The sequence below is a fragment of the Cydia splendana genome, chromosome 9 (genome assembly GCF_910591565.1).
Source record: "Cydia splendana chromosome 9, ilCydSple1.2, whole genome shotgun sequence".
NCBI classification, from domain to species: Eukaryota; Metazoa; Arthropoda; class Insecta; order Lepidoptera; family Tortricidae; genus Cydia; species Cydia splendana.
The window spans coordinates 5,791,314-5,816,627 of record NC_085968.1 but is presented as its reverse complement, the minus strand read 5'-3'; the positions used below and the strand labels follow the sequence as shown (position 1 = coordinate 5,816,627).

At 35.4% G+C, this 25,314-nt stretch overlaps 2 protein-coding genes across 3 annotated transcripts; both read left to right on the top strand.

The window, feature by feature from the left end:
* Positions 1 to 714: 714 nt before the first annotated feature.
* On the top strand, positions 715 to 10,705 carry LOC134793439 (cytochrome P450 4d2-like). Of its 2 annotated transcripts, XM_063765010.1 has the most exons (10): positions 724 to 1,026; positions 5,813 to 5,902; positions 5,995 to 6,105; positions 6,736 to 6,921; positions 7,432 to 7,628; positions 7,745 to 7,808; positions 8,116 to 8,299; positions 8,795 to 8,946; positions 9,561 to 9,737; positions 10,446 to 10,705. In XM_063765010.1, the coding sequence occupies exons 1-10, from the start codon at positions 870 to 872 to the stop codon at positions 10,622 to 10,624; spliced, it is 1,497 nt and encodes a 498-aa protein (XP_063621080.1). In that variant the 5' UTR covers positions 724 to 869; the 3' UTR covers positions 10,625 to 10,705. The 2 variants fall into 2 exon arrangements, with proteins under 2 accessions (XP_063621081.1, XP_063621080.1); XM_063765011.1 differs by lacking the exon at positions 6,736 to 6,921 and having other exon boundaries at positions 715 to 1,026.
* Positions 10,706 to 12,284: 1,579 nt separating this feature from the next.
* On the top strand, positions 12,285 to 23,942 carry LOC134793429 (netrin receptor UNC5C-like). Its single transcript, XM_063764996.1, has 13 exons — positions 12,285 to 12,859; positions 12,959 to 13,344; positions 15,765 to 15,975; positions 16,506 to 16,705; positions 16,907 to 16,985; positions 17,175 to 17,357; positions 17,671 to 17,727; positions 19,193 to 19,354; positions 19,719 to 19,850; positions 20,021 to 20,189; positions 20,370 to 20,461; positions 21,086 to 21,340; positions 22,010 to 23,942. The coding sequence occupies exons 1-13, from the start codon at positions 12,778 to 12,780 to the stop codon at positions 23,167 to 23,169; spliced, it is 3,168 nt and encodes a 1,055-aa protein (XP_063621066.1). The 5' UTR covers positions 12,285 to 12,777; the 3' UTR covers positions 23,170 to 23,942.
* Positions 23,943 to 25,314: the final 1,372 nt, after the last annotated feature.

Below are 25,314 nucleotides of genomic sequence, written 5' to 3'. Positions count from 1 at the left end.
TCCAAGGATATTTTGTCCCATTATTTGGTAAGTGATGCTTTTAGAGCGTTTACACTTTTGGGTTTAGTAGCACAGGCCCTTGTCTCTAAGATTGACCACAAACTTTAATCCATTGGATTTAGATCAGGCGAGTAGGGTGGCCACACTTTTGAACTTATGAATCCGGGAAAATGATCTAAGCACCACTGCTAATTTTCCCGGATTCATAAGTTCAAAAACACTCAGGCTGAGTGGGTACTGCACTATTGTCATTTTTAAGCAGCCGTAGCTATTATGTCATCTTTCTTTAGTTTATACTTATACAGTCACACGTTTCCTCGTAACTCGTAACTGGTTCATAGTAATAAGGATTTGTTTGTGCCAGCGGTGAACTTATGACAATGACACGCATGGTTACGAGTTCAGAGTTAAGTGAAATTTATGCGCAGTCCAGTGCGCGCGTGCGACGGTCAATACTAAAGGTTTATAAAAAAAAAACATAAAAAATAAGATTTCGTTTTCAAATTATACCGTATCAGCACCTGCAGTATTTTGATTTCACAGTAATTAAATGACATGTTTGTTTGTTTGTGAATAAAATAAATGTATAACGTCGGTAAATAAAGGTAAAAAAATAAATTCGCGATAGACCCGTCTATAAAAGTAAAATAAATATATTGTTTCCTAAATATAAGATTTCGATTTACAAGTGTACTTTAAGCGAAAGAAATACTTTAAGTATCAGTTCATGAAATCAAAGCTATTATCTAAATATGAAGACAAATTAATATTTAAAAATTGCATGAAAAAAAATTGTGTGACTTAATGAAATAGTGTAACTAATGATTTTCAACTGACTTTTTGAAAGTTGGTGTAGTGTTTATTTAACAATGTTTTGGTTGCTATTGATAGTGGCCTGTTTAGTGTGGGTAATGAACAGCAAACTGGAGAATCGTAAAATTGTTGAACTGTCGCGGAAACTACCAGGGGATTTACCATCATGGCCCATCCTTGGACATGCATATTTGCTACGAGGCAGTGATGAAGGTATTTATAAGTGTTCTTAGGTTTTAATTTTTTAAGCTTAGAATAAATTTAAACGTGGAAAAATTACTGTCTTGGGTGAGACTTGAATCCAGAGGCCGTGAGTTCAAGTCTCACCTAAGACAGTAATTTTTCCACTTTTAAATTTATTCTTAGGTTTTGTTTTACACTAACGTGGTTTTCTTTATAAGGTTGAGTCTTTATAGGTCTAGACCACTGCACTTTATCATTGTTTTCATTAAGAAGGTAATTCCTTAGGTCAGGCAACGAATGCCCAAATTTTTTTTTTTTTTTTATTTATTTAGGATCACCAACAGACAATACATCAAGAAAAAAGAATCAGTAACTTACATAACATTAAAGGTAGACGTTTGTCCAATTATAGGTAACCACAGCTTGCTCCAGTATCTTAGGACATACAATATAGGTACATAGGACATTTAGACTTAAACTATTAATAAATAAAATTTAACAAATATATATATATATTTTTTTTAAATAGAAGAGAATTATGTATAAATGAATGAATTAATTAATTGGAATACATTCGCACTTTGTTATAGAGGGAAATGTTAGGAACACAATTTTAGACTCCGTACCTTTGTTTGGACTAGTTAGGAGGTGAACATATCAAAAGTCCCCGGCCGGCGGGGGGAAATGACTTTTGGAGCCATATCAGAATTTAATCGCTGGCACAATATTTGTTTAGCTATATCTTTGGAACAGAATTTCATCATCAACAACGTCAAAATCTTTCATCCAATTAAAATATTTACAATTATGTATGATTTAAAATAAGATAGACCCAATTTACCTACAAGGATAACTACCATTTAAACTTTATTTATGAAAGCTCAAGCCCACAATTAGCCCACTAGTAATATTGTAAAAACATTTTTAAATTGTACTTCATAAAGTTCACTTTCTAAAATACCGGGAAACGAAGATAGGTATAAACTTGAGAAATCATTCAACGTAGGCAGTGAAATGCAACATGCATAATTACTTTTATGCAAGGCAATCGAATAACGCGACTGACAAAAAAGGCGGATTAGTTTTCCTAGTATAGCCTGTCCGATTTCTAAGATCAAGTTCGCCATAGACTTACTATGGCCCACTTGATCTTAAAAAAAAACGGACAGACTATACACATAGGTACTCGTATAAATTCTAACGAAAGCAAGGTGTTATATTTGTGTTAGTTGGACATAATGGACATGGACATAAAAGCCATAATAATGTCATATAGTCATATGTAAGAAACTGAGTTTTCTTAGCTTATATTATTTTTATGTCATTCAAAGTCGTATTACTATCATTGTTTGCGAATCTAGACTAACATCATTTCATATAGCTTTTCTAATACCTAAAATTTTGTTTGTAAAGCAAAATTACTTATATTTCTTTACAGTTACAGACCTATGTTTTTAGTGAAAAAATTGGATTATAAACGTAGTACCTTAATCATCGTGAAATAATTCATAAATTAAATATTTTCTGCTTCCTTTTCGTACAGTAAAATTAATCCCAAGATCAAAATAAATACCAAAATTGCCAAAATACATATGAGCTTTTTATGCGGTCACTGCAGTGAACTGGCATGTAATCAATTTAAGATTACATCAAGACATTTTACCACATTAAGTACATTAACCGAGTTGTTTAAGGCCAGTTGTTGACAGAAAACGGGTCTTGCATCCAAATTGCTCAGTGTCAAGGACGCATGTACTTGTATTTTTTGGACACATTGTATCTTAACTAGTGTAGTGGAGTAAATATATTTAATATAAACTTTATTAGTGTTATTCTGGTTGTGCATAAAATGCATTTTATGGTACAGCCAAATTTTTTTCGTGATTTCGGCATTAGTCCCATAGTAAAGTTGTTCGGTATGACCTATAAAGTCACTGCGCAGAGTATGAACGGAGATCAAAATTTAAAATGACCCAGTATTACGTACTTTCAGTGTTGCCAACTCGAATTTTGAAAAAATGCTAGGTTAATGTCTAGATTATGCCAAAATTATGCCAAAGTTTTTTGAAATATGTTAAAAAAAATGCTAAAATGTCACTTGAAATAATATGGTGTCTAAAAATATTCAGTAAAAAAACACCGTACTCTGTCAGTAGAAACGGCGCAAAATTCAAATTTTCTATGATATTGAATCCTTCGCGCCTACTTTTTTTTAACTTTGCCGCTTTGGTTTACTAACGGAAATGGCTTGACAGACTATAGTTACGACGGTTACGAGTCTGCTGTTGTTTGGCAATATAGGCTGGCAACAGACGCACGGAATTTTCATTCGGTTTCCGGACGGTCAGGTATGAACAGGACGTCGCTATACACATAACTATACATGTCTCGTTTGCACCTGTCATTCCGTACGGGAAATTCCGTGCGTCTGTGGCCAGCCTTACTATTGACCAAGTGAGCTCAAAATGCGAGTAAAGCTTCTCCGTTTCAGGCGTATAACCGCGAACATCGAAAAAGGGAAATTTCCCAGGAACTATCTCTGTCAATCTAATTACGCCTTAATTGGAGTAAAAGAGTCATTTTCGTTATCGACGTTCTAGGTAGGCCCTCTGCTAGGACTAAAATGCCGACTGCTGCTGTCCCATCCCAGCAAAATAGCAAAACAGAGATTTGGCTAAATTTATGTAAGTAGGTACCTAGTACCTACAAGATCAGTGAAGGCCAGTCCAGATGGGACAATTTTCGCCCAACCTGATTAAATTGTCTGATCAAATCTGCAAAACGGAACTCAAGTATGTCAATCCACAAAAAAATCAGAGGTCAATTTAACTGAATTTATTTGCCATTAAAAAAAATATATACATCCGTCGACGTCCATCCGCCCACAAAAGTCAAAATTCATATGAACCACATAAGGCGATGGCGCATATTGTTGCTGCCAACTGCCAAGTTGGTGCAAACTTAGCTTAGACAAAATTATGCTAAAATATATGCCAGATGCTAAATGGAAAATTTTGGTGCCAAAGCGAGTGAAAATATGCCAAAACTGGCATCATTTATGCCAAGTTGGCAACACTGCGTACTTTTACGATTTTTTACATCTAAATCAATCGATACTTTGTTTCCAAATTTATCTGCACCCTTTACCAACTATAAGCCTACCAATTTTAGCGCGTTAAAATTTACGTGACTTATAACAATATTAACATGCCTCTTAATAATTTCCATAATGACCATATAAATCACAGTTTACGAAAAGTTCAGACACATGATCACATGAATGCGTCCTCGACATTGTGCATATGAATGCAAGACCTGTACGTCTACCATCAGTTTTAACATTGACATAACGCTCACGTCTACGTAATTTACTTTCTGTACATCTCGCTTGCACTAATATGCGAGTACGAGCGAGATGCATAGAAAGTAACTTACGTAGACGTGAGCGTATATGTCAATGTCAAAACTGATGGTAGACGTACAGGAGACCTATTCGAAGTTTTAAAATGGCAACTTTAGATTTTATTGATACGAAACGAACTTGATAGGTACGACTCGATGCGGACGCGCTCGTGCTTACACATACGCACGAGATGCACGGTCATGTCATATTCGTATCATGTTAGCAATAAAAAGTTAAGATGTAAAACATTGAACTTCAATAAATCGAAAATCGTGGCATAATTTCTTGATATTATATCACATTCCATGTTTATCCGCTGCAGTGACCGCAAAACCTTGATGTACTTTGGGTATTTCCTTTAATATGTGACATTAATTGTTTGTACAGGAAGGTCATGCGTCATCTTGTACGACTTAAAGGCCACATGATGTTCTATATAAAGTATTTTTTGTAATAGAAATATTTTTATATTTTGGTAGTGAAACAGTAATATAGGACGTAGGTGTAATAAGCATGAGTAGTAGCAAAGACATATGTAACTCCGTATAAGATGAATAAAGTCTAAGAAAAAAACGTGCCTCGGAAATCAAGAAAAAGTCATTCTCGGATAGATGGCGCACACACCTTTGGCCTATGGTCGGCTAGATGGCGTTGACGACACCGTTTTATATTTAACAATTTTAAAACATCTGTATCAGCGAAAGAACATGGGTCGAAATGATATAAAAATAATAAAATCATTTATCCATATATATAATTTTTTTCGATAGTTTTATACGTTTTCATTTTGAGTTTTAGTCGTGTGTCGATAGATGGCAGTAAATGTACTGTGACTACACAATTTTCTATGACAGGACCCCTCTATACTATCTATTCTCTTTGGTAGTAGGTATTACATACATAGAGCGCTGGTAGCCTAGCGGTAAGAGCGTGCGACTTTCAATCCGGAGGTTGCGGGTTCAAACCCCGGCTCGTACCAATGAGTTTTTCGGAACTTATGTACGAAATATCATTTGATATTTACCAGTCGGTTTTCGGTGAAGGGAAACATTCTGAGAAAACCGGTTAATCCCAATAAGGTCTAGTTTACCCTCTGGGTTGGATGGTCAGATGGCAGTGGCTTTCGTAATAAAAACTAGTGCCTATTGCCAATTCTCGGGATTAGTTGCCAAGCGGACCCCAGGCTCCCATGAGCCGTGGCAAAGGGTACGGGATAACGCGAGGAAGATGATGAGTAGGTATTACATGGAAAAAATATTTCCGTAATATAAACTTCAGTCCTATTGATAACTTCCACAGATTCTATAGATAATACCTATTTATGAGGTTAGAAGAGCCTTTTCATTTAATTTCTTCCTTTTTACAAGTCATAAACCTTTTTTATTTCTAAAAATATGATTTTGTTGATTTCAGATCAAATGAAGGTGTTCCAGAAATCCGGACGATTAACAATCAACCGCGGGGGGCTAGCGTCTTACTGGGTAGCCAACCGACTTTATATCAGTAAGACAGCTTATAACTTATAATTAACCTACTATTTCATAGATTATATGTCATTTTTCTACTATACCTATATTTCATTCCTCTCGCTTCAGTGGTAGCAGATCCAGTGGCTGCAGAGGTGATTCTAAAAAAATGCTTGGACAAGGACTACGTCATGAAGTTTCTGCAATTTCTCGTTGGAAATGGGAGCATTTACGCACCAGGTATTTTATAGAACAGTGGTATTAAACGGCATAAGACCCTTCATAAGTAACAGTCGCCATCAGATGTATCGAGCGGCCAAGGTGCTCAAAAATATCTGAACATGCACGTTACCGTTAAAAGTTAACAGACTGTTCTGATATTTGTGAATACCTTGGCTGCTTCTAACTGTCGGCTAACCCTACGATATTTTAATTATAGATGTGAATTTAAGTATGTAGGTGTGTGTGTGTGTGTGTGTATTTAAGTAGGTATGTAATAACTTAAAGTAAAGAATAAAAACAAAAAGGTAGAAAGGCCTGTTCCTGCTGATGCATAAAGATTTTTGTTTCTCTATATGTTTATTCTTGTGAGCTGATTCTCACAACAGTCAACAGATCTACGGCGATTATGCGCCCGCGTTTCACGCCATGCCCTGCTTAGCTTATAGGTATTATGATTTCTTAGGTGGTTGCGTATAACTCATTATGACGCCGTAGAAGTTCCAAATGACTGATGTGTAAATACAACGAACTACCATATAGATATATTGGACGTTAGTTTACAAGCATTAACGCCTTTCTCTGTTGTCTAATCTATCTGCGGTTAATTAGGATAACTATGAAAACAAATATTTTCTACACAATTTCCAGTATCAATATGGCGTCCTCGGAGAAAGCTTATAGCTCCCACATTCAGCATGAAGAACCTGAACCGGTTTGTGGAGGTGTTCGCCAGGCAGAGTGCAGTAATGGTGGACCAGATCGGATCCTCTGCTGGACGGGGTACCTTCTCCGTGTGGAAGTTCCTCACCACTTATACTTTTGACGCTGTTTGTGGTACGTAAAGATTGTAATGAGTACGTTTATTTAGTACTTATAAAAAAACTGTTTTTCTTGCTTAGGTATATTATTATTTAATAGGTCTTCTACGGAGGTATTTATGCCCGGATCAGCTAACCAATCATTCATATTCATTAATTGACATAATTCTTTAATACGGCACGATGACGTAACATTATTATACCTCCTAAACATTGTACTATTGTACAATATTTTACTTTTATCCAACACTAATGTTGAGTTTTTGTCATTTACCTACCTATGAATAGAACATCTGGCTACAACAATAGTGATGGATGTTTTATATAAGCATAAATTTAAATTACTTTGGTAATTTGAATAATTGATTAAATTACAAAAACTCGAAAAAAAATTAAACCATCTCAGATGGTAATATTTTCGAGGAAAAATTTAAGAAGTGGCAAAAGAATTCATTACAATTTTATAAAAATGGTCATCTTACCGTGATTGTTTTCTTACCCCACAAAATCTTATTCGATTTTGCAGAAACCACATTAGGCGTCCAAATGAGAGCCCAGCTAAGTCCCAACCAAGCGTTCCTAGACGCCCTGGAAGAGATTACGCAATTAGTGGCCACCCGCATGGTGCAGCCCTGGCTCTATGCTGACTGCGTGTATAGTCTTCTTCCTCAGTACAGGCGGGCCGAGAAGTGCCGGAGTCTCATGTATGAGTTTGTAGAACAGGTGGGGAAAAGTTCTATTTTTTAAATATAATTCCTGAACCGATCCTATGGGTTCAGAGAAATCTCCTTCTGATATTCAAATATTCACTTAAAATATTAATTCATTTACTTTTTCAGGTCATAAAGACAAAGAGAATGGAAATGGAACAGAGAGCTAAGACGAATTCACAGCAAGACCCGGGTAATAGATTTTTTTGTCAAAGTAATCTGATATTTTATGATTCCATAATAAAATTAAGAGCTCTTTTTATATCGCGATGTGTGCCCGTTAAATCTAACGACTGTTAAAGTTACATCGCTCTAGTACCAATGTGTAGTACAGAGTACCTACAACAAACCTACAACCATTATAAAAACCCGTTTTAAAGTTGGTGCATAACATAAAACAAAAAACCTATGGTTCACTTCAAATAATAATATTACTCACGTATGTGAGCCGTTTAAAAACATGCATCTTAAAGGAGGCTATTAATTCGGTCATGTTACAGAAGTGTTCAGCCCACAATCATTCCTCGAGATGCTTCTAGAATCTTCCCAGCTGACTGACCACGAACTAGCAGAAGAGGCGATGGTTATAAGCGTCGCCGGAACGGACACTTCTGCTGTTGCCGCTTCTTTCACCGTCCTCATGCTGTCGAGGCATCCTGAGGTCCAGGATAGGGTGTACGAAGAGTAAGTTTTGAATATTTTTAAGGGCAAAATATGCCTAACTTCTTTTGTGGTTCTCTTTAGGCTGTTATGTGAAGTGTGTGGTGTGGTGGGGGAAATAGAAAGGATGACAACACTCAGAAAGAAAATGAGGAGTGGGACGACATCTCATCCTATTTGACAGCTAACTATTCTGTCCCATAACCGTCAAAGCGGCGCCAGTCATGCAACGCATGCTCATTTTAGGTAAATATAGAGGGCCCCTTTGTATATGTAATCGTGTGCATTGCATCAAGTAGGTACCTACGGAAAAAAATGTAAATACTTTGTCACTAAAATCCTAATCAAATATTTAAGTATGTATTTGAGAATTAAACAGGACGTGAAAAAAAATCCACGTCCGGCTTAGTTCTAGAATGTAAGATAAACATCTAACATTCCTAAAAGAGATAAAGTTTAACAAAAAAAAAACTGTTTAAACCGATAATGTATTTACAAACATTTGTTTGGTGCCTTTAGGTTGTGTGAAGTACTCGGAGACTCCAACAGAGATATGACGGCCGAAGATCTTCCAAGACTGAAGTACTTGGAAGCTGTGATCAGAGAGACACTGAGGTTGTACCCACCGGTGCCGATCATAGTGCGATCTGTTGAGCAAGACACTGACTTACGTAAGTTGAAACAAGAACATCATGTGAAGAAATATTAAGTATTGGCTTTTTGGTAAAAAATACATCGTACTAAGATGGCTTCCTGCATTGCTGGGATTTACCTATCGGTGCCACTCATAGTGCGATTTATTGAGCATGACACTGACCAACGTCAGTTAAAACTAGACATCATTTGACGAAACACTATTAAGTACCGTTAGCTGAGATTTCTGTGGCTCTAGCAAAATTTTATTTTTGCATTACTGGACCGATGTACCTTGACGATGAACGGAACTGTCTCTTAAATTGAGGCTATTTTGTACTCATCGTGAATTTACGCGGTATCTCTTAGGTCATAACCACAGAATAAATAACAGAAGGTTCACTCTCTAACAAAACGCGTCTATTATGACCGCAAGGTGACGCGAGAGATATGACTGCAAGGTGGCACAAGCGTGAGCAGGCGTCCTAGCTAGGCTACCTAGGCTAGACACAAAAATTGGTGTGGGCCGCATGTACTTGTAGCGACGCGACTAAATCGCGGAGTGAGCCATGCCTGTCATAACTGTTAAAGCGATTTTCCCTCAGTCAAAATAAGCGAAATGCGTCATAAAACTTTCAACCTATTTTTACAGCTTCCGGTCTCACCCTGGTAAAAGGAGTTGGCATAGTCATCAACATCTGGGCGACGCACCGTAACCCTCGCTACTGGGGCTCAGACGCGGACGTATTCAGGCCAGAGCGATTTCTGGAGCCACTCAAGCATCCAGCGCAGTTCATGCCCTTTAGCTATGGCTTGAGGAACTGCTTAGGTAAGAGCATTAGAACTAAAAAGATAATTACTTACAGACATAGCTAAGCCTCCTATCGTAGTGCGCATATCGGCACTACTTTGAAAAAATCTCGTATCTCACACTTCAAACTGCTACTCGAAGGCTCGAACTCGAAGTTGAAGGCGAAGTAACTCGGTATGCATCCCATACATTTTTCTTTTGATGGATAAAATAAGATACGAGTTTTATTCAAAGTAGTGCTGATGTATTTAGCAAAGTCAGTGGAGGTCAGTATTACCATACTCGCACTACAGGGGCGCATACGTGGATATGTTCCGACTGCTTCGACGTGTTCAAGTAATTTTGTACCCTTCGATTAAATTATGACATAATCATTGCTGATTGTTGGTTGAAGCGCATCCAAATGCAATTTACGCCCTATGCAATGTGCCACTTCTCCTTCAGCGAGCTCTCGTAATTTTATTACCATACCTCTTGCCTCTTTATTATCATTGGCAAAAGAAAACTAGCATGCGTTAAGTAATACAAAATATTGTAACCGCTCACGTCACAACTAAATTAAATGGCGCTTTACTGATTTTTTTATGGTAAATGAATTGTCAAACGCTTCACAGCCTAATTAATTGCACTCGTACCGTACCAGCGCCATAAAATATGTGTGGTTATAATATTTTGTATTACATAGTGTCTTAATATTCCTCCGTCAAAGTTACTGCCCATTTCCAGGTTACCAATACGCCATGATGTCCATAAAGACGGTTCTAGCCAGTCTCTTCCGCAAGTACCGCGCTCTGCCACCAGAGGGCGCAGACCAGACCACCCTCAAGGAACCTTTACGGCTCAAGTTCGATATCATGATGAAGGACGTTCATAAATTCCAAATACAATTAGAAAGTAGACTTTAAAATCATAATTCAATGTGCTCAAATAATTCTGATTATGCACTTTATCGCGCTGAAAATAATTAATAGGTACCTATTAGTGGTGTTCAAATATTATTTCGTTGGTGATACACAGTTCAAAATCAGATTGACGTGGCGTTTTAGTGTTACTTATTTTAAAATGAACATAAATTATTATTATAATTTTATTTGAATAAGATAATAATAACGCGGATAGCATAACAAAAATAAATGCCAACTCTCTTAACTAATACTATATTTGGTCATCAGCGCCATCTTTACGAATTCATAGGAACCTTTTAATCAAGCAGTTAGTAGTATCTTGACGTGTGTTTTGTGTGGGTAATGTTGTGGCGTATAGTGAGTCTCAGCGTCTCAGTTTAGTGTTTTCACGAAAAGTATTCTAGATAGCGCTTATTTCAGCTAGTAAAATATAGAATTAACAGTATTGTAATTAATTATTATCTAAATAAAAGCTACCTAGTTATAAAATTGAAAATAATAGATATTCTTAATTATTAATAAACATCTGTCATAAATTATTGTAACTTAATAATTGTATAAGTATAAAAGTCAAGAAGAGATTGTTTTTCTTCTTAATAACTTACTTGCCTTTTCGCAATCCGACTCGTATGTAGCTACAATTGCCATCAGATATATAAGTAAATATGTATAAATGCTGTAGAACTAATTTTGGAAAACTGGCTAAAGAAATAAATGGATAATTAGTACTTACTAAAATAACATTCAAATATTACTTTTAATTAATGTCATACTCGTAGGTACAACGTACTAGGTACTAATTTGATTTAATTTTTGAAAATTTTTATACCATAGGTAGAGTCTGTTCGGAAAGAAAAGAGTCGTGAAATGTATTGGGCCCCATACATTCCACGACTCTTCTCTTTCCGCGCAAACTATATAAAAATTTGCAAAAATTAACTGTATACATACTGTATTTTTATTATTGGGTTCCTAAACTCTAGATTTATTTAAACCTCTACCTATCCTTCTATTTGCATGCCTATATTAATACGGTCTACCCCATGGCGGTTGCGGGTTATCACCCTGGCATCGCATCCGAAGCGCACAGATGGTCGGCGAAAACTTATTATGGTTATTAAGGTTGGGTTGATGACTTCCCTTAGTGTGAGTGATTCTTATTATGTTACTCGTATCGTATGTAACTAATTGGATAGGTAAAAACATACCTATATCAAAGTTGTTTGATAAATGTTCCTATAGATAGACACTGGGTTAATTATCTAACTTAATTTACATTCGATAACATTTTAACCCTTTACCAGGTTAAGGGATAATATTTCAAACATACGGCACTTCAAACATGTGTTCTATTTTCGATGAGTAAGACTGACATTCGATTGTCAATTTTGAAATGTCAGCCTGGTAAAGGGTTAAACTAGAAAACTGTGTTCCAAAACTTGCGTTTGAATTTAATTTTTAGTGAAATTTATTTAAACATTTAACTTTATATCTCAACTGTTGTCATGTAAATATATTTTACGAAATAAATCCTGATGGTATAAACAATGTCCCTTAAATTGCAAGGGTTATTAGAAAAAACCTTTTAACTGCACTGCAAATTTGTTACTACTTTATACAGTTTTGTAACTACCTAATGAATACGGTACATGTTTTTTACAGCATATATGAGACTTGTTACTTTTTTCTACTAAACCAAAGCTTCTTTACAAGTTCTAGGCATGCGCGCCGCAACCCCAACAAAGTTCTCGTTTTCATTCATCCCCTTCGGCAGTCGAAGTTGGTCCACCACAGGGGCAGCACCTTCGTCATATTCCCGGGAATTCTCGTAAACTTTTACGACTTCTATACCATTGTGAAAATTCAGAAGGATCTAACTTTATTGCAGTTTGTGCGACATACGTTGTTGATGGAAGCCGTTATCGATACATGATTTTAGTGCAGTGAAGTTTCACGAAATTTGCATAGTTTTATGACGCTCTACCACGTCTTATTGGATTTACGTAATATGTTACGGAACTGTAGAAATAATCACAAATCCCCAATACTATGTGATTTTGTTCTGCGTAGAATGTAAAGTGTTTAAGTAGTAATGGAACACAATGATCCTGATGAGTATGATTTTGTAAACATTAAAATAATAGAGTGTATAAATGGAAGTGAATATTTGGACCTATTTATTTCTACTGCAAATACAACTGACGTTATATGTAAAAGGAGAGGACACAGCAAAGCGTAAGTAATTGAAATTATAAGTTATTATGATACATTTTAATAATGACAGGAACTTAAAGAAATGTATTTGTCAAGTCATTAAGGTAAAATTATTTGTAGGTTCTTGGACGCAAACAGATGATACTACTGAATCTACGGACGATCTGCTAGAAAAACCATTAGATTTCTTAACTAAACCGAATGCAGCCGCAAAAGATTACTTTCTTCCCCCTGTTTTCACTAACAACGAAGACATCGAAGATGTAGATGACGATGATGACAATCTATATGCAGATTATGATTATGAAAAGGAAACAAATTACAAGGACTTGCCAGAGAAAGAAAACGTGAAAAGCAAAGAGAATCAAGAGCATACGCCTGATGATAAGATACCACTTCACACGGCCAAAGACAACCTTCCAATTTTTCTTTTGGAGCCGGAAAATACTTATGTAGTGAAAAATAAACCGGCCACTTTAAAATGCAGAGCAGCTAACGCTTTAGAAGTAAGTATGCTTTTAATAACTAAGATTTCGATGCTAGGTACTTTTGTAATTGATTTGCCTCCTGTTGCGGAGCTGCATTTCAATCAAAGTAATAGCGCAGTTTATGAGATGGGGTCGCAACAGGGGTCTTTATAAAGAGTTTTTTTTTTCAAGGTCATAGTGCATTCATTCGACCCCTTTTAGGTATCATGTAGACATTTTAATATCTCTTTTTATAGCTACCTACATATTTACACATTTATATAAAAGTAATTATTTTAAAAGGTAGACATATAAAAACTATTCAAATGTATGCCCTTTATTAAACTAATCAACTTTGCCCGCTTTATTCGATAAAAACATTTATAAATATTTTTAAAATTCTCGAGTTAAGTTAAACTATTTTGTACTTACTAAAAATAATAGTGTAAGCTCTTATGTATAAATTACATTTGACAACGTAAACGAATTTGTTGCATAGTTGGCAAAGTTGGCCCTTGGAGGCAAAGTTGGCAAGTTTGACGTTACACAATATTCGTAGCACAAGAAGCCTCATATCGTAGTAAAAAATCCAAAGCCATTAAGAATAATGGATATTTACGAATGTAGGTATATATATTATGTAAGCTTCAATTACATTTCAAAATAGGTTTTATTTAAGTAAATATATGAATTAGCGTATCGCCGGTCAGTTTCCTAATTCGTCAATTTTGCTGATTCAACAGTTTACCTTCTGGTAATTTTCACTAGGTTGACAATTTCGCTAGTGGGTCATTTTCCTAAACCTTCAGTAAACTCTTTCGCCAGTTTTGCTAGGCTTCAGTTTCGTAAATTTGCTAGTTTCCTTATGTGCTAATTTAATTATTCGTCAGTTTGGTCAAATGGTCATTTCCCCTAGATAATCGGTTTCTATATTCGCCAGTTTCAGTAGTTGCCAGGGTCTTATAGTCGTGTTTCGGTGTATCAAATATACCTTGGGATTATTGTGTCCCGCGTGCCGTAGTGCATTGTATCACCAAATAATCTCAACACAAGCCTTATTGAGCTTACCGTGGGACTAGGTTGATTTGTGTAAAGATTGTCCTATAATATTTAATATTTATTTATTATTCCATCAGTTTTAGTGTAAAATAAGACATGACTATGTTTTTTTAAAAAGAATACGGCAATGTGGTTTAAAAATATTAAACTTACATTTCGTGACTTTTAGCTGAGTACAAAAATATGTCTTGTATCGCCTTAAGATCGCCTTAAAAACAGCTGGGTTCCTAGTTTACTACGGAACCCCAAAAAAGTAGCAAATCATAAACATGACGAGATGGGAAAACTGACAAACTAAACTATCAGATGAACAAGGAAAGTAACGGATTAGGAAAATGACGAAATAGCAAAACTGACAACTTAAGATAATTGAGGAATAAGGAAGTTTGCGACTCAAGAAACTGGCTTAATAGGGGCTCTGACAATTTAGTGAAACTGGCAAAAAAGGAAATTGGCGAATTAAGAAACAGTCTAATCATTAAACTGTTGAATCAGCAAAATTGACGAATTGGGAAACCGACCGGCGATACGCTAATTCAAATATATTAGTAGCATTTTTTTTTACATACCTACATAGTGTTAAACCGTTACCGCAAAAATGATTTTACAAATTTTCAACCTGAACGACGATACGTGACAGTAATTAAAACATCCATCAATATTACATTTCTTGAGAACGTGATTCGCGTGAGAGTATGAGAGATAAATCAATGTCTGCCAACTTTTGTTCGGCACGGGTGTCAGGGCCATTCCATAAGAGTGATGTCGTCCTCGACGTCTCTAACGACATTGGAACTACCGGTAACGCTTTGTTCGATGCTTTTAGAGGATTTTTCCTCCAGCCATATAGACTATTACCCATGGGTAGTTTATGGATGGGCGTTACATGTTGTGAAGTCAATAATTCCCATAAAGTACTAACAGAATGGAGTTTTGGTGAATTAATAAATCAGGCCAAAAATGTTGTGAACTATAATTACTCGATTCATTTAGGCTGCTGGTGACACCGTTAAAACCCATGAGGAAAAACGCGTTTTCCATAGTTAAAATTAGTTTTTAGTGTCTAGGTGAAAATCTGTTTTCACTAGTTAAAAATGGTTTTCGTAAGACCTCGGTGAAAAATAGTTTTAATTTTTCAGTCAATATCAAACTAGTTTTCGCAAAGTCCCTTGGTGAAAAGTAGTTTTGACTAAATTGTTTTCAAGTATTTTGCGATATAAATAAATAAATATTATAGGACATTTTTACAGAAACTGACTAAGCCCCACAGTAAGCTCTAGAAGTATTGTGTTGTGGGTACTCAGACAACGATATATAATAATAAACAAATACTTAAATACATAGAAAACACCCATGACTCAAACACTTTCTAAGATAACTAGATTATTTTACTTTCCTAGGTGTACTTCAAATGCAATGGCGAAAAGACACATGCACTAAACTTCGCATTCGTCGACCCCCAAACAGGGGTGAGGATAATCGAGGGAGAGTACAACGTGACCAGGGAACATGTGGAGGAGTACTTCGGGAGCGAGAAGTACCAGTGCTCGTGCTTCGCCTGGACTAGCCGAGGGCATATTAGAAGCCAGCCGGCTACTGTGGAGCTTGCTTGTGAGTTCTTTACCTCTTCTAGCTGCCAAAAGGCCTATAAAAAGGTGTTCTAATTTGAATTTTTACAAATCAATCAATCCAAATTGCATTTGTGTAAGTTTGGTTGTTTATGCGGCTATAAGCCTAATTTTCCAAGTAGGTCATATGGTCAACAATCTCTAATCTGTTAACATATTTGTGTCACAATTTTTTTTGTCTCAGGGCACTTATAACGCTTTATTTAAAAAGTTTTTTTTTGTCCGGTGAAATTGTCCCTAATGTTTTATTTCATCAACTTGTACTAGCAAAAATTTTGGATTATTAACTTTTGTTACAATTGTGAAGGTGTTTACTTTGTGTACCTATATTTTTAGAATAAAAACATTAACGACAAATGAAAATAGCAAAAGTTTTAGTAGGTACCTATTTAAAAACTTTTTGTTTTCTAGACAAACCCCTATAAAAGGTGTTTGTTAAAAGAGGCAACCTCATAAAAGTCGCACTGTACATACCGACTGAAACCCGAAATGGACCCTCATAATTTCTCCCAGATATCAAGAAGCATTTCACCTCAGCCCCTCAATCCCAGTTGGTCAAACAGAGCGCCCCCGCGTCATTCCGATGCGAGCCGCCGCCCGCGGCGCCGTTCGCACAGCTCTACTGGTTGAAGAACGGAGCCCCCATCACTGTTGGTGACAACATGCAAGTCACTAAAGACGGGGAGCTGATCATCAAGCAAGTTTCGCTGCTGGTAAGTCGTTGACACTTCTCACACGTATAAAACTATTGCAAGTTATAATTTCTGCTTCGAATCAGGCACCGCACAGGAGGTGTATTGTGATTGTAATAACAGGTTATGAATTTGATATGGATATGACTTAGAAATATATAATATAAAGTATCAAACTGTAATCTAAGAGATAACTTTTACTTAAACCTGATACTGTTTTAGGATATGGCAAACTATACTTGCGTAGCTGAAAATTTAGCTGGAAAACGAATATCTGAACCAGCACTGTTAACAGTTTTCGGTAAGTTTCCTACCTGCTTTATATGTTCATTACGGCCTATAAATTAGTGAACAAATTTATTTAAATTACATAAAATTCATCTATTAGACGTTTTTTATTAGTAACAGTTTTTTGGTCAGTCAAGACCAAAAAACTATTAGACTACTAACAAATATTTCTAAATTTAGAATCTTTTGCTTTTCCCACTAGTAAACGGGGGTTGGTCACCCTGGTCATCGTGGGCAGAATGCTGGTGCAACGGTCAAACGCGCGAGGGTCGGACGGGACGAAGACGAGTCCGGTCCTGCACCGCACCCAGGCCTATGAACGGAGGCCAACCATGCTTGGGGTTTAGTGTGCAAAAGACACCGGACTGCTTGGAGTGCGATTTAGGTAAGTTGCAGTGGCAATAGTCCATTTTCACTAGCTCGCTAACTTAAAACAGAAACGAATTAATATTGTGAAAAAAAAATGACGAAAATGCCGATGACAGGGTCGAGTGGAGAGGGGAGGCCTTTGCCCAGCAGTGGGACACCAAAGTAGACTAATACAAAAAATAAATAAATAAGATAATGATAAATCTTGTTCGTGGTAGAACCTTTTGACCAATTTTTCTATGCTGTCGAATTGTCGATTCTTTTCTATGATATCTTTCATCAATATTTTAATGGTTAAACTTAATGTTAATTCATATGTTTTATTTCAGATATGTATGTTGATGGTTTAGATGAGTTAGCAGATCAGTCGTCTGATGTATTAATAGGTAAGTGGGTTTAAAGGTATGGCTAATTTACATTGTTATAATATGTAATTGCTAAACCTCACTACTCCCTAGATTCTATCATAATTATCTACAATTTAATTGAATAAACCTTTGCTAAGTATATTTATCGCGATCATCAAGGTTAAAAGAACCTCTCAAATTTTTGTACCTAGGGTAAACCCTCCAGTGAATGAACACCCCCCAGTGAATGAACAAAATCACGTTTTTTGTCTAAAATAAGAAATATAGCAATTTCTACCACTTGTCGTATTTTTTTTCTTATTAACAATATATTTTCTATGCAATTTCAACCCCTGATAAATTTATTTTCGACCAGTTTGAACGTGACTGGCGTTTGAAGTTTACGTATTTCTGGTTTTGAAGTTTTGTATGCAAAAATTATATCCCAGATAAGAACAGTGTACGTTTGGAGCAACATATGAAGTGCTTATTTAATGTTTACCTGTACAAAGTTTGATTATTTCGTTAGATTAAGAGTTAAACCTTCTATAAATGTACACTTTGTCGGCGTATTATGTGATTAAGTCTTTATTTTTTATAGTTCCAATACTGGCTTATCAAATGTTCTGAAACCAGTAAATGAACGGTGTGTTCATTTACTGGTGTCGTCTAGATTTAATTTTTTTTCTAAATTTATGTGTAAATGAATTGGTATTGAGCTTGTTTTTCGTGATCCAGCATAGAAAACGATTCTGATTCTTTCAGCCAGTATTGGAACAAACACAATTTCTATAGTCCATTTACTGGATATTTCATGCCTATGTATGAACAATACAACATTTGGGGTGTTCATTTATTAGATTTCTACTAATTCTATGTATGAACAATGTAACCACGAACAATGCAATGACAAGTTAATTATTTTAAGCATTATTTGCTGATCCTAACCTTTTTTGATCAGAATATGCTCGTTATTTCTTGTTTTAAAAATTGATTCTCTTTTTCTTATTAATATGTATTAGGTTCTGGTGAATAACCATCATTTTATTACATTCTAATATATTTGAAATCAGTATGGAGGGGATAAAAATATATTAACACTTTCGCTATACCTACTAAAATAGAGCTGGAAACGTTTTTTGTGTTAAAAATGTTTTTTTTTAACTGATTAAAAAGATCTAAATGATGTTCATTCACTGGGTTTTGCGGTGTTCATTCACTAGTTTTTATGTTCATTCATTAGGTTTTTGGGTAGTTTTTGATAAATTCTGCTATAACTCAAAAACTATGAAAGTAATAAAAGATCGCAGAAATTACTTTCTTATTTATTAAATGAAGATTCATTAAATTGCAGATAATTATTGAAATTATTAATGAATGCTGAGAAATGATTTTTCAAACTTGGATAATTCCTTAAGTGTTCATTCATTGGAGGTCTTACCCTACACTAAATGTTCAAAATGACGTTGGTATCAAGTCAAATTCTAAAATATACTGTTTGCAGGTCGCTGGTCCCAATGGTCAGAATGGTCGCGTTGTGACACCGACTGTCTTCAGACCAGACGACGGCGTTGTCTAACCAGTGCGGCCTGCCTTGGGAAAGACTATCAGATGGCTCAATGTCCCATGTGTGTGAGGACATCCAAAACTGATAAGGGAAACGATGGTAATATTTAATTGAATATACCATACCATACCATTTAAAATAAGTTAAAATTATTGAATTTTGGATAGCTGGTAATCGTGTTCGTACATTTTGTCTTAACTAGACAATTTTTCAAGATGGAATATCATCATAATTTCAGTCAGTAAAATCTAACGAGATCTGCATATGATTTTATACCTAGTAAACCAAGGCTGTAATTAGTGTTACCTATACTTCTCTTAAAATATTTTTAAGAATTAATAAATCTCCAAGGTATTGAAAGATCCAGTCTTCACAGAATTTTTTTTAGTAACTCCCAAATATTGTTTCCCAATTATAATTTCTTGTAATTTAAAGAATTATGAAGATAATTGATTTTTTCCAGTATCATCGTATTGGGCGCTTCTGGTAGCATTGTCAATTGCGTTTTTGATTTTAATAATTGTTGTCTTATTGGGAATAAAGTACATGAAGATAAAGATATCAGAAAACTCGCCTTACGTGAAACCTCCACCAGGTAATAATGTGATTGGAATCTCTGTGAAAATAATACTAAACAGGCATAAAATTTGTTTTTACTATTTTTTGAACTTAAAAATTTCCACAAGTTTGCCTTTATTACCGTTTCCAGAAATATAGCATCTGGTGGTAGGCAGCCCAAAATGAACTAACTAGGTTTTCTTTCAGGTACAAACTACTTTGGTAGCGTAATAAAAAGGACCTTAACCAACCAGCCAGACCTAACAATACACGAGGAATTCCAAACAATGGACTCCAGGAGAACACACAGACCTATGAGCACCTCCATCAATTCAAGGCCAGATCACTTGTATGAAGTACCGCAATTAGCCAATAGGTAATATTCTAAAAGGTTAAAATTCATAAATCTGTACTCATCATTGTGAGATTTAAATTGATTGCTAAAATCCCATTAATTATCGTATCTCTCTTTTCTATGGGAAAGACTTTTTTCCCGTCGTCTAATATTTGTTTGAAGATGAATCTACTAGGATGCTAATTGCATCATTCCCTTCAGTTACATGTCTCCCATAGACCATGAGGTAAGACCGGACATCGGACGCGCCGAAGTGGAGTCAGACCGTTCTGATTCCAGCTGCTTTTTGAGCTGTGAGTCTCACGTACTAATGCACGCTTGCTTTCTTTCTATGTTGCATGTTCGTTATCTACAACTTTTGTGTAAACTAAACATTCATTCTCGGTAGATAGGTACATTTTTCGTTTGTGATAGAATTGATATTATTTATAAGAACCTTCTAAGTACTTATGTATGTTGTACTAGAATTTGTATTTACTCGCTTTACTCGCATCACCCACTTTTTATCAGTGTTGTTTTCTTCAGATTTACATTATTCATTTAAATTGGATTGTGCTTTCAATGTTAATGCTGCTTGTGCCGAATAACGTGGTTACGAAATGTTTTTATATTATCTACACCATGTATACTCTGACCATGCTAACTTTGCATACACATTCCTATAAACCCCATACTTGACGTAACACTTGGTATGAAAGCTTAGCGTGGTCCTACTTTAGTAACTTATTGTTGTTGTGATGTTTCTCTTTCTATGTTATGAAATTTTGTTCGTTTTATTTACAATTTTTCACGTTTCGACCCTCTCACAGTCTCTATAAATAGTAACAACTTCTTTATCTGTATCAATTGGTTCCTATTTTTATTATTTTTATTTATCTTCAAGAGATGTAACATCTTACTCATTTAAATGATTACAGCGGGCTCTTCATATGGCAACGAAAGTGTAGAAATGTCACCATCGCTAAAGAACAACGCTTCGCTACACTCTAGAATGAATGCCTCCCATTTCGAGACGACCACGTCGAAAATAGTCAATGGTGATGGCGATTGGTTAATAATGGACAAGTGTGGGGTCAGTCTCTTCGTGCCTGACGGTGTGGTAGAAAAAGGAGAGGAGCTGTTCACGGTCGAGGTGACGGACGAGGAATGGAATAGGCCTTTTCTTCAAGAAGGTAGGTACCAATAATAGGCCCTTAACCACTACTTAATACAGAATTTTTACAGCATTACTTTTTTTATCATTATCTCTCATATCTTCTAGCCCGTATGGATTATGGATTAACATCGTGTCTTAGATGATATTTCCTAATTTTTTAAGCTAGACCAACACATCTCCATATATATCTTATATGAATGTCGTCATATTTATGTACAACTGACTAGTCTAAAATTGCAAAAAGCTTTCTAAAGTAAAATTTGTTCATGAATTTCGTTACGAATAAAACGAGTTTCACAGCTCCCAATGTAACGTCGTGAACTTTCGACCCAGTTCTTGTCTATTTGCTACCTCATACTGTGCCCCCGTTTTATATTTGTTCGAACCAGACGGTACGAAATAGGCTTTAACACAGTTTTCAACTTGGCTATTATTGGTATGGAACAGTTTTCCAATATAAGATTAACGGAGAATAACCTAAATCGAAAGTATCCGTTGTGTAAATAATGGTTCGGATTGGCAGAACTTATCAGCTTTTGCTTTTTATTGTCAATACGAATCTTCTATTCAGTTTGTCTTTTAGATAAAAAATATATTCTTTTATATCTTAAACTTTTTACAGTTATTTCTTGTTAAAATATTATTCAAAATTGACTGTGGTATCATGACACAACTTTTTTTACAGGGGAAACTCAGCTGAGCCCAGTCATTCGTTGCAGCCCGAAAAACTTTCACTTCCGCAAAGGGGTGATTCTTTCCTTCCCTCACAATGCATCACTTAAAAACGCCAGCTGGGTCCTTTCCATACTTCAGAAACCAGAAGAAATCAACACACGAGAATGGAGAAAAGTTCTAACGCTGGGTCAAGAAACTCCCGGAAGCCCCATCTTCGCTCAAGTCGATCCTAATAAAGTTTACCTCGTGTGCGAATTTCTAAGCGACTTTGTTTTAGTTGGCCGTAGCTTCACCAGCCTGGACACAAAACTGCTCAAACTAGCCTTGTTTGTTTCGAAAAAAATAGACGAGAGTTACTACAGTTTAAAAGTTCATGTGATAAATGATACCCCTTATGCCTTGCATGACTGTGTTGAAAATGAAAAGCGAATGGGTAGTTCTTTGCTAACTGAGCCAAAAACTATTTATTTTCAAGAAAGTTGTTCAGATTTATGTATCAATCTTAGAGATTTAGGCGTGGGCTGGAAGGTAATTTCGGGAGGCAAATATCAGGAGTTATCCTACGCGCATGTATGGAATCTTGGAGTTAGATCTTTACAGTGTAATTTTATCTTACAACAAACTGACGCTATCAGTTGTTTTGAGTTAAACTTATCCGCTTACCAAAAACAAAAGCAATCGAATTCGGTTAACTTCACTTTGAAAACAAACGATTTCAACTCTAATTTGACTTGCAACAAGCGGTTTAGCTCCTCCAGTGTCGATTACAACATGCATATTGTAGAGAACCCGTTTAATTATTCTTCTTTATCTAAGAAAGAAGGCAGATACGATTTTGTGTACAGAGGTAACCATTATAGAAGTAACTTAAGCGTGGACAATAACTACCGTATGAATATTCTTACTAAATCGGACCGAATTATTTTGTGTAAATTACTAGACTCTCAAACTCCAAAAGGCAACGATTGGAGACTTTTGGCAGAAAAACTAAGGATAGTTTCATACTACTATTACTTTTCAAACACATGTTCTCCGACGGAGAACATTCTGAATTTGTGGATGTGTAGGAATAATGACGCTCACATGTTGGTGAATCTGTCGAAAGTATTTAGAGAAATGGGCCGGATTGACTGCGCCACTGTTGTTGAAAGACGATGTTTCCCCAATTAGTAATTGAAACTTCGACACAATAAGTTAGCTGTAGACTTAGAATTAGATCAGAAGACACCCTAGGCTACTTTTATACGAAAGAAATTGGAATGCTTAAGCAAATAAAATATATCATACTATATTAGATGATAATGATGACTAATTATTAGTTGATATTAATTTCCATTATAAATCGCTAATTTAAAAATACAGTTGTCTTAAAAAATTGAATATTATGGTGTTGATTGTAGTAACTAGGTATATTTGTTTATATAATGTAGATTCAAAACATTACTAGTTTCAACTTTTGTACATAATTAATAGTCATAGAGTTCAGTATTATTTCACTTAAAAGGCTTCAATATTTTAGAACCAAATATGAAACATTAGTTGTGTCTGCACCTTATCACCTACAGATATACTGTACCTAAATATAAACTATGTTAATATAAATAACTGAGAAGACTCATGTCCTGATTTCTTAAGTAACTCTTAAAAACTGCAACAACTAGGCACTTACTAAATAATAATTTGAGGTTGTTTCACCATAGACATTGAAATACTATGATAATTACTCATTGCTTAAGATTTAAATAACTTCACATAAAAAGGAAGCCGTTTTGGTAAAAAAGAAGAATTACTTAAATTATTCTAGGATGAAATGCCAATATTTTATGGACTAAGCTCGTATGACAAAACAGAGTACGTACACCGTTTTATAAAAAGTGCCAGACAAAATTTGTTGCCCTAATAATGTAGGGTTCCTTTTTTATTAAAATAAAAGTTTAAGCAAATCTGTGTTTTATTCGCTCAATCATTGTATAAATCATCTTCAACTGCCCCATTACAAGCAGCTGGTATCTAGCAACAATATTCTTTGAAGAATGGTTGTATACAAGTATATAGGTACATCAACCAGTATAACACCATGAGAGGCTGTTGGCCCTACTTTGCTCCAATTCCAATATTTGCTCCAAATTAAAGGAATTATAAATCGTATTTCGTGCAACAGGTACATAACAAGGGTTCTTGAAATTCAAGGGCCGAAGGTACAAAAAGAGACGAAGTCGAGTTTTGTAATGACAGGCCCGAGAATTTAACACCTAATTATTTACCGTTGCACACAATATTTTTTCTAAGACAGAAGCAAACACCTAAACTGAGAAACAAAATCAAAGTAAATCAATTTGGTTTGTAGATCTTAGCCTAGAAAAGAGAAGAGCGTATTCCCATCTTAAAAGCCGGGACCGCACCCACTATATACCCCTCTGGTCCATGGGCGGTGTTAATCGCTTACCATCAGGCGATTTGTCTGCACGTTTCTTGTATATCATAAAAAAAGACAATATGTAGAATGTTGGAATAGAAAATGATTATACAAACAATTCGTTATTAAATTATATTCAGATGAATTGAAGAGATCTTCAAGAAGAGCATCCTATCATATTTTATCGGTAAATCAACATTATGAAATAATTTATTATACATAATATCTAAACCATTAAGGAGCAAAAGGGAGATTGGGTATAGACTGTTGTTCAAAATTCAGAAAGCAATTCAAAATATATAGTCATTTTCGTTTACCCAAAAATGTGCATATTAACATAAAAATATAATATTTGAACATATTAGCCGTTAAAATAAATCATTTTACTGAATTGGAGCATAAATAGTAAATACGCTCAGGGGAACAAAGTAGCACCATATTACGGTACTATTCAACATTCTTTAATAACAGCGCACGAAATGGTGACCATGTTTTTGTACCCTTGACGGAACAGAAACGGTATAATACATTTAAGATAAGAGAATGTGCCTTTATGTACGTGTGTGGCGTGTGGGTATACAAATGAAACTTTCCATCGACTGATTAGTTAAGATGGAATATATGTATTTGTGATACACCAACGATGGTTCCTAGATAAGTAATCAAATGATGGCTGCTACTGCTATTATATAGCAGTAGCAGCAGTATGTCAGGGTTTCCAAATTTTAAATTAGAATAATGTTACGATGTGACATGTATGTGAAACGTTGAAACTCATGTCAGTCATGTCATGTCCCATTGACCTTATGTTTAAAGCATGTTTAATTGTGTACGGTGAGTTTCATCAGTGGCTACTCATAGAGTACGTCTGATTGTCTGTCAAGTTAAACCAGTTTGAC